This window comes from Crocuta crocuta, unplaced genomic scaffold (assembly GCF_008692635.1).
Source record: "Crocuta crocuta isolate KB4526 unplaced genomic scaffold, BGI_CrCroc_1.0 scaffold886, whole genome shotgun sequence".
Classification (NCBI taxonomy): domain Eukaryota; kingdom Metazoa; phylum Chordata; class Mammalia; order Carnivora; family Hyaenidae; genus Crocuta; species Crocuta crocuta.
Genome location: NW_027530624.1, coordinates 381,444 through 395,248, shown reverse-complemented (window position 1 = coordinate 395,248; position 13,805 = coordinate 381,444). Strand labels below are relative to the sequence as shown.

General features: G+C 59.6%; 1 protein-coding gene across 1 annotated transcript; it reads right to left on the bottom strand.

Moving 5' to 3' along the window:
* Positions 1-914: 914 nt before the first annotated feature.
* Positions 915-10,370, bottom strand: GRIK5 (glutamate ionotropic receptor kainate type subunit 5). The gene is made up of 9 exons (XM_077768169.1): positions 10,270-10,370; positions 9,790-9,954; positions 7,441-7,538; positions 7,174-7,339; positions 5,037-5,215; positions 3,334-3,387; positions 3,071-3,232; positions 1,400-1,552; positions 915-1,009 (listed from the first exon to the last, which is right to left on the bottom strand). The coding sequence occupies exons 1-9, from the start codon at positions 10,346-10,348 to the stop codon at positions 995-997; spliced, it is 1,071 nt and encodes a 356-aa protein (XP_077624295.1). The 5' UTR covers positions 10,349-10,370; the 3' UTR covers positions 915-994.
* Positions 10,371-13,805: the final 3,435 nt, after the last annotated feature.

Here is a 13,805-nt window from a genome sequence, read left to right as displayed (position 1 = left end):
ACAAATCTCCTGGAGTGGCTGAGAGGTGTACAGAGCAGGGCCCAGCACAGCGACTGGTATAGAACGGGTGCTCTGTAAATTGTCGCTGACGCACAAAGGCCCTTGGTCTCTGATCTGCTAAACGCAGGAGCGGCACCCACGGGGGCTACGGGACCACGTCCTTGGCTCGTGCTCAAGTACAAAGGACTGGAGATGCAGAGCCGGGCAGCTACGGCTCACGCTCCGGGGCCTCAGGGACGTGACTTCCGCCACGTACTTGCTACGGGGCCCGGGGCAAGGTGCCTGGGCTCAGGGCCCTGGTTCCTGCATCTTCAAGATGGATGTTAAGTAAGCTGTCACGCTTCGACACCCTCAGTTGGCAAGGGTGGCAAAATGACCCACTCTAGCGATCGTGACTTCTGGGGGCCAGACGAAGGGTGTGAGGCGCCCTACCTGAGCAGCCTCGTGGGGTCCCCATGACCCTAGTCATTCTCATCTCTGCCGCGCGACAGCCGGCTGGCAGGGCCCGTGCGCTCCCGTTTCAGCAGCGACTAGGCCGGTGACACCGCGGCCACAATCAGGATTGCTGAGTGCGTGGGTCACATCGCCTGCTGGTCTGTGTGTGGTGTGAGGCGAGGGATCCCCCTCCTTCACTAGGACTGGGCCAGGGCACCGCTCAGGAGAGGCGCCTCCTGCTACTTACTGCCCACCCCCCCACCCCCCCGCAAGGGCCACTCACCAGAATGGTCGTGACCACCAGTGTCTTGTTGGCCAGTGTCTGCGACAGGTTGATGTCCAGGGTGGTGGCGTTCATGGCCAGGGTCCGGTTAGAGTACCAGACCCCAATCTGGGGCAGAGAAGGTACCATCAGCACAAGTCCGGCCGGCCCCACCCCATCGGGACCCTGGAGTGTCGCCGGGTCTGCTCACCTCACGGTGGCCCTGCCGGGACTTCTCCAGGATGCGCAGGGTGTAGTTGGTCCTCTGCCCTTTGCTGTTGAACTCGACCCGCCCAGTCAGCCCATCATACTCTACCTAGCAGGGCGGGAGGTGGGCAGAGGGAGGGGTGGCAGGGGCCCAGACGTAAGGGCAGGAGAGGCCCAGAGGGGTGGAGACAGAGAGAGGAGACGAACAAGAGAGGGAGAGGGACCAGGAAGGACCGCGGTTAATCGAGAAAGACAACGCGCCAGCCAAAGAAGGGAGATGGAACAAAGAAGCAGGGAGAAGGCCGTGCGGACGGGTAGAGAGAGGTCAGGAGGGGAGAGACCGAGGAGAGGAGGAGGAAGAGGCCCAGAGAGAGCAGGAGGTGGGTGGGGTTGGTGGCGGGGGAGAGGGCAGAGGGGCCACAGGGTGGACACAGTGAGTGGCCCGGCCTGAGACGGACGGCCCTGCCCCCTCGGCCCTCCCCGCTCCCCGCTCACCATGCGCAGGTAGTTCATGAGGCTGGTCCCGTGGGGCCAAATGTTGGCCGACGTACAGGCCAGCGGCTTCACGCCGATCTCCTGGCTGCGGTTCAGCTCCCGGACGGCGCTCACCACCACGTGCACGGCGTCGAACATCAGGGCTGCCGACAGCTGGTGTGGGGGGCAGGGGGAGGGTGACGATGAGGAAGAGGCAGCTTAGGCAGGGGGCCCCAACACCCCCGTGGTGCTACCCCGGGGCCCTCGGACAACTCGCGTCTCTCCAGGAGCAAGAAACCGTGCAGGCCGGCAGTGAGGCCCGGTCTCTGAGTGTCTCTCTCAGGGAGTCAAGATGGCAGCGGGGAAAACGTGCGTGCCACCCATGGCTTCGTGGGAGTAGCGCTTCCTGAATCACGTGGCCCCGCATCTGTCCGGGGAAGGTGTGGACGGCCAGCTGTGTCACCTCCACAGGGGGATGCTCATGGGCCCAGGGTGCGCCTGGGGCTCTGCGTCTGCGCGGCTGACGCAGGGCGAGGGAGACGGCCACAGCCTGGCTGTGTCTGGGGGCACGTGTGTGGGGGCTGGACGAAAATGACTGTCTCCACACGGGGTGGGCGCGGCATCAGGGCTGTGAGCCTGCGCCCGCAAGCAAGCGGCTCTGAGCTGGAGGCCCGGCTCTCCTATTTCCTGGGGAGGCCCAGGTCCCCACCCCATTGAGAACCTCAGTTTCCTCCCCTGTGAAATGGGGAGAAGTGTCATCTCAGCCTCCACGTGCCAGTGTGGGCACCAAAGAAGATAATACATGAAGAGTTCAAACCTGCCCGGCATACATTGAACACTTGATACAGATGGGCTCCGAGCAGTGACTGAGGACACAGAGCGTGTGCGTGTGTGTGTGTGTGTGTGTGTGTGTGTTTGCGAGAGTATGTCTTCTCTGGGTTGGTGTGAAGGTCTGAGTATCCGTGTTGTGGAGACGGCTGCGGGGGCACGCACAAATGTGCCTCTGCCCACGTATGTCTGCGCCGCCTGACTCAGTGTCCGTGTGCGCTTCTCTGTGGTAGGAGAGCCTCGGCACCTTGGCACAGGACTAGAGGCCTGGGAACGAATGCGTGTGAGTCTGTACCTTTTGTGTGTCTGCATTTATTCGACGTGTGTCACCGGACACCTACCCTGAGCCGGGCTGATTTAGGTGCTGGGGATAAAATGGTGAAAAAAACAGAAGGAAACTCCTGCCTTCATGTAATTTACAGTCTAGATATCCATATCTGTACCTAAGCAAAATATAAAGCAACCCACAGGGTGATTAGATATGCAGGGACAGGTACTGTGCAGAAAAAACAGTAGGGGAAGGGGCTGATCAGCGGGGAGTGTCTCGTTTTTACGGTGGGGACCAAGGAAGGTCTAATAACTGAGGGAATGTTTGAGCAATGACTTGGCAACAAGGGAGTGAGTTCTCTAGGGAAGTACATGTGAAGCAGTGGGAGAAGTGAGTGCAAAGGCCCTGGGGTGGGCATGTGCTGGGGCCACAGAGGCACCTGGAGGAGGCCAGTGTGGCTGGGGCAGCATGGGAGGGAGAGAAGAAGAAACAGATCAGACTTATCTTGGGGCCACACCGTGAGGCCTCGCAGTATGTACTTGGGGCGCAGGAGGGTTCTGAGCACCATGTGACCAAAGTACAGAAGAAGCACTCACCGCGGGACCCGGGTAGGTGCTGGCTTCACAGTTCTCCCTCCAGGACATGTTGAGGCTGCGCACAAACTCGGGGTAGAAGGGATGTGAGGTGTTGAACATGGAGAAGCCCAGGATGTTGGAGGTGTCCTCCACGATCCCGTCCAAGTGCAGGATGGGGAAGTCCTGGGACCAAGAAGAAGGGGTGAGGCCAGGGGCCAGGCCCCACACGGGGCAGACACCCCGGGAGGGCGGTGGGGGCCGGAGGGGCCGCGTGGGGTACGCACCATGGTGGTGAGGATGTATTTGTAAAATGCTGAGGTCATTCCCAGCTCTGAGGCCTGGAGTGTGTGGGGCGGCAGAAGAGGCGGAGGCCCACAGGCAGGAACGAGGAGACGCCAAGAGAGGAAGAGAGATTTAGAGACAGGCCTAGTGAAGACACCCGTGGGAAACACAGTGAGAGACACGCAGAGACGGAGATGGGGAGAAGGAGCCGCACGGCGGCAGCGGGAGACCCCGCTCCCTGATGCTGCACTGGTGCCAGGTGCCCCGGGAGGAAGGAAGTTCTCGGTGGAGGAGAGAACGGCACCCCCAGATGCCTATGTTCCCCTCGAGAGCACTTCCAAGACTGCCTTCTGGAGACAGAGAGGCCAAGGGACGCCTGAGAAACAGGGTAGGCTGGGAGGGTAACCTGAACCTTAAGTTTATCCCCACGCTGCCCCAAAGCCAAGTTCGGGCTGCTACTGGTCGCAGGCCAGCTAACCCCCGCTGCCATCCTTACAAGCACTTCTCAGCGAAAAGGCAAAGGACTGCAATCTCAAAATGCCTGTCTGGGGCCCCCTTCTTCATAGCCCTTGAGGCGAACAAAACTAGAAGGCCTCTCCTGCCACGGTGCCCAAGCCTGTCCCTGCTACGGTCATTAGGACATTACACGGCAGGGGCGCCTGGGTGGCTCAGTCGGTTGAGCGTCCGACTTCCGCTCAGGTCATGATCTCGCGGTTTGTGGGTTCGAGCCCCACATCAGGCTCTGTGCTGACAGCTCAGAGCCTGCAGTCTGCTTTGGATTCCGTGTCTCCTTCTCTCTCTCTGCCTCTCACTGACACGCACTCTCTCTCAAAAACGAATAAATGTTAAAAAAAAAATTAAAAAACAACAACAAAAAAGAACATTACACGGCACCAGCCAGTGTCGGCCGAGTGACAAGAACTGTTATCATGAGGCTCCATGAGAGGAGAGTGACCGTGGGTCCCTCGGCTGGGCCTGCGGGACCCCAGCCCCGGCCTGCCTGCCTCCTGAGCCTGAAGCCTTTTCTCTAAGCCTTCTTGCCTCAAGGGCCCTATGGATTCTGTCCACCCATCTTCCTGTACGCTACGACCAGCAGTGACATATGGTTTTAATTTAAAAAAAAGAAAGAAAGAAAGAAAACTGGGGAAAAATAAATAATATAGATTAGGTTATGAGGACGAATTAAGAGCAGAGAAGCGATGAATGATTAATGAATGTGGGTCACTGCTGGAGGGCATGTGGTGGGGGGCGCTGGGGCTAGCCCCACCTGGGCGCCCTTGAGCCAGCCCGGCTCCCCCTGCGACCCCATTTCCTTCATCCACAAAACGGTCATCATGTCTGCCTCACAGGGTGGGTGGGGGCCCAATTAAAGAATCCATGCAAAGGGCCTCCGCACGGCAGGGCGGGAACTCAGTGAAGGTGACAGGGAGCTCCCTGCACTGGCACCCACGCTGGGCCAGGACCTGTCCCCAAGTGCTTCGCCACCATTCACTCACCGCCCCTCACAGCTGTGCACAGAGAGGGCAGGCGACTGTCCGGGGCCCAACCACAAAGCGGCCAAGCTGAGACAAGCCTCATGATCATCATCCACTTGGAAGCAGGTCTCTACCATGTGACCCCTGAGGCCCGAGGGCACTGGGTGACTTGCTGTCACCCCGATGTTTCTGTCCCAAGCCTGTAGGGAAGCAGAGACCAGGGGACGCACCTTACGGAGGATGAGGTGGGAGATGGACGCGTTGGCGTCGATGATGATGGTAGACACCTTGTCATCGCGGATCTCCTTGAGCAGCGGCGTGGGGTCCCGGCTGTCATCCAGCATCCTCACCGACAGCGTCTCCTTGGAGATGAGGAAGCCACGCACGAGCTCCTCCAACCGCAAGAGGCCTGGGGGAGCAGGAGGGCCCGGGTCAGGGTCCTTGTAAGTGTCCCAGGCGACACTTCCTCCTCCTCCAGCATAGGGGAGCCCGGGAGGGGCCAAGGGCTGTGCTGCCCAGAGCGTGGGTGGCTCTCTTGGGGTACGGGGTTCAGGGACCCTGTGCTCGACCTCCACACGCCTGTCCCCTGCCACCTTTCCACCACTGGGACACGTGACAGGGATCTCACACTTCACTCAGGCAAGCCACATTCCACTCCTCCCATCCAAGTCACCCCACCCCTGCCAGTCGCTCAGCCCAAACCCTGACGGCAGCCTGGCCTCCCCCCTCCCTCCCTCTCTCTCCCACCCACATCCAGGTTCCACCTGCAGAGTACAGCGGACCCCAAGTGCCGCGCCACCGCCGCTGCCACCCTGGCCTGAACCACTGTCTTCTCTCACCTGTTATGACAGCCACACCCTCCCCCAGGTCCGTTCCCTTCGCAGCAGCCACAGCCACGTAAAGCAGCTGTGTGCCTCCTCTGCCCCAAACCCTCTAACGGCTTCTGGCTCATTCAGAGCGAGACCCACATCCTCACAGCCCCCGGGCCCCACTCCACCTGTCCACCCCTCACCGTCCCCCTGCCCTCACTGTCTCGCACACACCACAGCCACTCCCCTGCCCTGTGGCCTTTACACAAGCTATTTCCTCTTCTCCCCGGACCCCACCACCGCTGCTCTCTCCCTCCCCATCTTTACCCAGATGTCACCTCCTCGATGAGGTGACCACCATCCCATTTCGAATAGCACCCCCTTCCTCCAGCACCCCTAATCCCCGTTACCCTCCCCTGTTTGTCCAGAGGACTTACTACTTCCTAGCTCCTCCCATGAGACTGACAAGGACGGGGTTCTCCCGGGCTTGCGCACACACCACTCTATCCCCAGGATGAAGAACAAGGTCTGGGCCATGGCTGGCGTCCAGTAAATACCTCCCAAAAGACGAATTTCTCCTGAAGTTACTGAGCATGGCCCTCTCTCTCTCCAGCTGTGCACCCACAAACCCACCAGCCTCCCCGACACCCTTACTTGATGGTCTCCAAGACGCCTGCCCCCAACTGCGCCTCGACCTGATTGTTCCCTCCTCCTCGGGCAGAGCCATGTCACCACCTGCGACGCCACACTCTCCCTTCCCTCGTGGCTCCGCAGACCCATCCTGGCCTCTCCTGCCTGCTGCCGCCGCCACCACCAAAGACCTGACCGGTGCTCCTCCTCCCTGCCCGCCGCTGGCCTCCCGGCCACAGCTCCCGCGCTCTCCAGTCAGTTCTCTCTTCCTGCGACGCACACCAGCCATGGCCCCTGCCCCACCCTGCTCTGGAAACTTCCTCCACCACCATCATGTTCAGGGAGAGGTGCCGGGCCCTGCATGATCGTGCCTCCTGCATGTGCCACCCCACTGTTCCCATGCTGGACGCCGGGCTCCCTGGGAGTGTCCCGGAGCCTCCCAGAGGGGCCACATTCCCTGGGGCCCCGGCCCCTGCCTCGCCACACACTCCCCTCTCCCTGACCCCAACTCCTCCCCAACCTGTAGGTCCAGCTTAGAGGCCCCTTTCTTGGGGACACAGGATCTGAACCTTCCAGACCCGGGGAAGATTCCCTCCCATGTGCTCTGATGGCACCTGGCATGCCTGCCGACGGACCATGGATCATGCTGCGTCACAACCGCTCAGCCACAGTGTCCCCCTTCTGACCCTGGAGTCCATTCAGGGACCACACGCTGAGTGTGAAACCGCCAGAGCCTTGTGGGGACCTGGCACACAGGTGCCGGTCACCATCTGCTGACTAAGTGGCCTGTTTGGGGAAGTGGGGGGCTCTGGGCTCCTGGAGGGGAAGGATGGTGGGGCCCAGGGGAACCTGGGCCGTGCGGGAGACCAGATCTCTTGGGCAGGGGAGTCTGGGGGGAGGAAAAACAAAACATCCAGTTCTCCCTCACACTCGGCCTTGGCGCAGATGAGGCTGGCCGAGGGGTAGTTGAAGGACTTGAGGATTCGGGAGACCGCCAGGCTGACGTCCTCATTACTGGGGTACAGGCTGACGGACGCGAAGCGCAGGTACTGCAGGCGGGGTGTCTCCTCGGGACCCACCTTGATGTGGGGGATCTGAACAAAGAAGGAGCCTTTGCTTCTATCCTGCGGCCTCCTCCCCGGCCTCACCTCCCAGGGACCCACCCCTGCCCTGCCCTGCCCCATGCTCCGCTCACCTCCTTCTCCCCACAGATGTGGCTCACGGTGGAGGCAGACGCAGGGCTGGAGGAGGGCCCCAGGACGGACACGACCCCCTTGGGCAGGATCTGACACACTGCGAGGGGTGGGAAGAGGCCGCAGTCAGGGACCTTCCTCTCTGTCCCCACCTGACCCGGGAGCGCATCCGATCCTTAGAGCTTCCTGGTCCCCCTCCACCACCCGGGACCCAGAGGCCCAATCCACCACCCCACCCGCTGCAGCGGACAAGACAGAGACAGATGGGGAGAAATGGCAAGAGGGATGGGTCAGACCAAGATGGAAACAAAGGAGAAACAAATAGGAGAGACCAGGGACCTCCTGGCTGCGAAGCTAACGCTCCTCAGCTTCTATCTCCCTCCTCCTCCCTAACAATGCTGCAACCTAGGGCACGCCCCCCACAGCCCCTCAACCCCACACCCACAGCCGAGGGCCCCCCTCCACCCCACATCCCAAACACCGCTCTCCTGGGGCATTCACTTGCTTCTCTTTCTTCTGGCTTCTTTTCCCTTAAGCTCACGCGGCTCAAGACTGGGATGTGGAAGCTGTTTTCCTGCCTGCCTGGTGCCCATCCTCATGGCAAAACCCTAACTCCTCCTCAGGGCACCATAGGTTTCCCGGGACTGGCTGGCACCCACGCGAGGATCACGGAACCACACTGTCTTGGCCGCGGCGATCGGTTCAGTGACAGCGACAGGCTCCAACCAGGCCATCACGAGCCTTCCCCAGGTTTCTGCTATAATTATTACATGGTTTGCTAAACTGGTAAGATGTGGGCTTTGAGCTACTGGGGCATCTTGCCACCAGTTAGGGAGGGTATTCCTGAAAATGAAGCCAACTTAGAGGAAAGCGGGACCCACAGATGAAGACAGAAGACAGAGCTTCCTGGGACATGATTTGAGTGCCTGGATCTAACCATGCCTGAAACAGTCCCGGGATATCATTTAAGTACCTGGACTTAGCCATGCCTGAAACTAGTCCTTAGGCCTTCTAGTATTATAAGCTGCTAAGTTCTCTTTTTCCCTTAAGGCAGCCTGAGTAGGTTTCTGCCACATCCAACTAGAAGCATCTTAACTAAATGCCTTACCTTCCTCTAAACTTGATTCTTCTGTGCCTTCCACATTGCTGAAGGCCCCGTTTACACAGACCAAATACCTAGAAACGATCCTTCTCTGAACGGGCAAATTAGTTACCAAGTCCTGTCTCTCTTTTGTCCTCAAATTTTCTCATATCTTTCCCCTTCTCTCCCCTGCACTACTTTAGGGCTCTCCACTCAAGCATGCAGCTCAGGCACGATCACCCAAATCTAGCCTCCAGGTTCACCTTCCAGAAGCCAGCTCCCTGGCCTAAACCCATTGGTGGCTCCCTTTTGCCTACAGCTGAAGGTGGCATCTTCCAGCCACTTTGGTGCCTTTGAACCGGCCCGCCAATCTGCCCAGCCTCACCTCCCACGGCTGTCACGCTTCAACCCTAAAGTCTCCCATGATCCCACCAAATGTGTCCTGAGTCCAGGTAGCCAGGACAGGTTCGACCCCACACTCCATTCCTTGACTCCACATACCCCACTCCTCAGCTCCGGCTCCAGACTGTAGCATATGCCTAGAATACCATGTATCTCCTCACTCTCTGTCCCAGCTTCTCCCAGTTGTGTTCTGTGCTGCACCAGTAAGAAAAGCACAAGGAACACTGTATCCCATTCTCCCCCTGACTAACATGAAACATATATGAATGTATCAAAGGCTCTGATAAGGCCTGCAAGAAATAAAACCAGCCTAAAACACATTGGAGACAGCATCTCCTGACGTACACAACCCCCACACGTTTGTTCAAAAAATACCCATTAACATTTGCTCAGTATGTCAGTATCCAACGAATACTTATGCACCCCTACTATGTGACTGCTGTTTTATGGGGCATACTTTGAGCAATGCCTCGTTCTCTACATTCTGCTTGCCTTTCAGACCTCAGAACTTTGGTTTAGCCTTCTCTAGAACGCCTTCACTGTCCCGGCCCGAGGTCCCCTGGCCTCACCGCACAGGCCCCGTATTACTCCGCTCCGGGCACTGCATCCCCAGCCAGCCATGAGTTTATCTTTCAAATGAGGCCCTCAGCTCTTACAGGGCAGGGCTGGGGCTGGCACACCCTCCCCACCTCCCCATGCCCAGCAGCACCATCTCTGGGAAGGAAAAGGCAGAGCAGACGTGAAGGAAGGGGCAGGCGGAGCTAAAAAGAGACAAAGCAAGCAAGCTGAGGAGGCCAGGAGCTATGGGACAGACTGAGGGCTACCAGCCTGCCCTGCCTCACCCCGCGCCCCCCGTGGCCCTGCTCACTGGTGTCCGTGGTCTCGTACTGGCTGTCCCGCTGAAGCTCAAAGATGTCTACTTCCACCCGGGCCTTGGCTGGGACCTCGATGATCCCGTTGATCTGCTCCCGGGCCAGAGCCAGGGCCAGACGTTCGCCGCGGCCACACACTGTCTGGTCATCCAGGATTGCAGCTGAGGGGACACAGGGGTTGGGGACCGGACTCCTGGGTCCTGAGAGAGGAGAGGCTGGAGTCCTAGACTCCTGGGCTCTAAGGGAGGGGTGGGGATGCCGACATGGGTCTAGACTCCTGAATCTAAGGTTGGACAGAGCTGGGGGGTCTGGGCTGCTGGGTCCCGGGGATGAGGAGGGTGGGCAGAAGGCACTGGGGGCTGCTATTCCTTGGTGCTGAGGACAGCTGAAACTTGAAGCCAGAGTCCTGGGTCCTGAGGGGCTGGCATGCTTGGGAGGGTCTCTGCAGGGGCAGGGCAGGGGCTGTAGGGCCTCACCCATGCGCAGCGATGAGAGCACCTGGCAGCTGGGGCTGGCGAAGGCAACAATCAGCAGCAGCAGCAGCTCAGCCGGCATCTTCCTCCCCTCCTCATGGGGACGCAGCTGCCGCGGCCCCCACTCGCCACCTGCAGGGATCCCCCCACCCATGGGGAGACGGCTGAGATGGGAGCCTCGGAGCCCTTCGGAGGACTGCTAGGCAGGGTGGCGACTGCAGCCCCCGGGACGCCGTGAGTGAGCGCTGAAGGGCCCTGCCCGTGTTAGAAGCTGACAATACCCAGGGCATTGCTACGAAGAAAGCTTAGGCTCTGAGGAGCACTACCAGGGAGGAGTTCACAGCACTGAGTGGGACAGGCACTTCTAAAGGACATTCACAGCTACCCTAATGGGAGGGGTCTCAGGTGAGAGCAAATCCCAGGGACCATCCCCACCCCAGTAGAAAACCAGGAAGTGCCACCCCCCCCACCCAGTCCCGCCCCTGTCTCTGGGCAGGCAGCCGTTACTAGGCAACAGAAACTGGCTGGAGAGGATGCGGTGGTTGCTAGGCAACCCCATCCCAGGCCTCACTTGCCACTTTCCTGACGTCCCTGGTTCCCACAATCCCATGGGGAGAGAGGCCTGGACATCCGGGGTCTGGAGGGGAGAGTATCCGGGAGTTAAAGAAACTTGAGGAGCGAGGGAATGAGGGAGAGAGACGGAGACACACATGGAGACACACAGATGGAGACAGATGGATGGACCCGAGGCCGCTAAGGAGCTAAAATAAAAAAAAGAAAAGAAAGTAAAGAAAGAGAGGACAGAAATAGGAAGAGAGGCTTAGACAGGAAAACACAAAGACACTCAGGAAAGGAGAACGAGAAAAATGGACAAAAATGCAAGGGAGCAAGAAGATAAGAAGACAGAAAAGGGGGGAACAGAGATGAAGAGGACAAGGGAGTTTCGGGTAGGTACGGACAGGACTGGGGCAAGAAGGAAGATGAGGCAGGAAGGCAGGGAGCCGGGGAGCTGGAGGAAGGGCAGGGTGGGGAGAGGAGCACAGGGCAGGCAGCAGAGAGGGAAATGAAGGCACAGGAGAGACACAGACTAGAGCAGGAATACAGAGAATGGAGAGAGGACACAAACCCACTTGAGATGCCACCAGAGAGAGCTGGAAGGGAAGAGCGAGTGAGGCAGGGAGTGCGCTGTCTGCCAAAGCGGGTCCCAGACTACAGCCCCCCCCCCCTGCTTGGGGGAACGGACGATCAGGGGGAGACAGTGCATCTCTGCTCCCCAGAACTGCTCCGTCCCCAGGGAGTTAGAGTCCTCCAGGTACCCCAGCCTTCCATGGGGCAGCCCCCAGGCAGGGATGAGCGTGGCTAGATGCACAGCTTTTCTTGGCCAAGAGCCGTGCCCCAAGAGAAGGGACATGGGGCTTCCAGGGGCAATGGTTGCTGTGAGGCCCAGAGTGCTGTGAGGTGGGCCTGGGGGTCTCCTTGCACCCCTCCCACCTGACCCCCACAGACAGAGGGCTTGAGCTAGTGCGACAGCAGAATGAAACCTGGCAGGGAGGGCAGGGACACAGCGCAATATTTTGGACCATCCACGTGGCCAGGAGAACCTCGGCAGGGGCAGCAGGAGACCCAATCAGCCTCTGCTCTGCCCCGACTCCCACATGACCTTGAGCAGGTCCCTCTGTCAGGGCCTCTGGGAAAGGCAGGCTGGGGGCGGGGGGAGGGCATCATGGAGGGGATGGGGGCTGTGGACGGTAATGTGGATCTACAGTGAAGACTCCAAGGGTGGACGAGCAAGGGAAGTTGGGGGACTGGGAAGAACTCTGGTGGGGCGGAGGGTTGAGGAGGGCGGGGCTTAGAGAGAGGCAAGAGTTGAAGGGGGGGGTCATCCCGAGACGAGACATCAGGGGCTTCCGGGGACAAACCAGGGAACAGAGACTAGAGGGCAGGGAAGACAGAGAGAGAGACGGGGGCCGGGGGTAGGGTCCCACAGGTGGCAGACACGGGTGCGAGCAGAAACAGAGCGTTGGGCCAGGGTTCGGGACAACAGATGGACAAAGACACGCAGGAAGGCCCAGACAGAAGACAGACAGACCAAAAGGAAGTAACTGGGGCTAAATGAGAGACAAGGACGCACACAGGCCGCCTAGAAGTGAGACGCCAGAGGAAACGGAGACTAGACGGAGAGCGTGAGATAGCAGAGGCCGGGAATCAGACAGGCCTGGGCCCCACAGGCCCAGACACTTAGGCAAAACCGGTGGAAGCTTAGCCGCCAACCAGGCAGAAGGAGCCGAGTGAGGGGCCCTGCCAGGGGAGGGAGACAGACGGGCAGGCAAGACATCGCCAAGGTGAGAAGGCAAATGGCTGAGACGAGAGGGGTGAGGCGGAGGGCACAAACACAAGAACACAACAGGTGCACAGACTGCAGGAAGGGGAAAAATCCGCAAAACTCTGAAGAGGAAGAGGGCTAGCTGGAAGAGAGAGCTGGAGAGGACGTTTGCCAGAGCCACACAGCAGATCTAGAGAAGAGGGAGGGGCGCGTGGGGCAGACACAAACTAGAAGGGGCTGTGAGGGCCAGGGAGGGAAATGGAGGCAGGGGGGAAGAGCGACAGGCACAGGCAGTGGACAGGGCGAGTGCCCACATAAGGGGGCTAGTCCACACGGAGGTGCATCCACCAGGGTGTCCTGAGGAGGCTGGTCAACCCCAGGGCCCACAAGCCCCGAGGCAGGGNGGGACCCAGAGTGGATCTGGGGGAGGAGAGCAGGAAAGTGAACAGGAAGATGGGCTCCATGTGCAGGGGCAGGGGAGGGCGGGCGGGCAGTGGCACAGGCGGAGCAAAGCATAGACAGGGAGAAGCGGACAGAGGGCCAGACCTGTGGGTGCCTCCAAAGGAGCCAGACGAGACAGGGAGTTTTGAGACAGACAGAGAGAGAGAGAGAGAGAGATCAACAGAGACAGACCAAGAAAGAGTTAGGCTAACAGCAAAGAAGAGAGAAGTTGGACAGAGTCAGAGAGAGGCCCGAGAGAGACACACGAAATGGAGACTGGAAAAAAAGGGAAAGACATCTCCGGGAGACAGCCGGCGGATGGGATAGGGATGGCAGGCAGAGAGGATGAGGAAAGAAGAGAGGCGGAAACAGAGGGGGAGAGCGGAGCCCAGCCGGTCACCGGGGGACCGCGGCTGGAGAAGGCTGGAGAAAGCGGGGACGGAGACTGGCCAGCAGTCCCGGAGAAGGCGTGAGCCCACAAGTAAGAGCCAGGCAGCCCCTCAGGACCCCAGGGGCTGGGGACGAGACTGAGCTGTGCACCAAGAAGAAGGGTGAGGAGAAGCTGAGGTGAACGGNAAAACGGGGGCTCCCTGGAGCAGGCAGGAAGGACAGGTGGAAGAGGAGAGGGTGGGCCAGGGAAGGGAGGAAGGGGAAAGGAGAAAATGGAGGAGAGAAGGGGAGAGAGAAGAGGGGGAAGGAGCAAATGGAGGGGAAGGAGGGAGGAAAGGAGGAGAGGAAGGTGAAAACGGAAGGGAGGGGGGCACAGGCAAAGCCG

Coding starts and splice junctions, on each gene's coding strand:
- GRIK5 (XM_077768169.1), bottom strand. CDS start 10,348: ATGCCGGCTGAGCTGCTGCTGCTGCTGATTGTTGCCTTCGCCAGCCCC. Junction 7,539..9,789: donor GTACGAGACCACGGACACCA/GTGAGCAGGGCC, acceptor CACCCCTCGCAG/TGTGTCAGATCCTGCCCAAG. Junction 5,216..7,173: donor CATCTGCGCCAAGGCCGAGT/GTGAGGGAGAAC, acceptor CTGCTCCCCCAG/GCCTCTTGCGGTTGGAGGAG.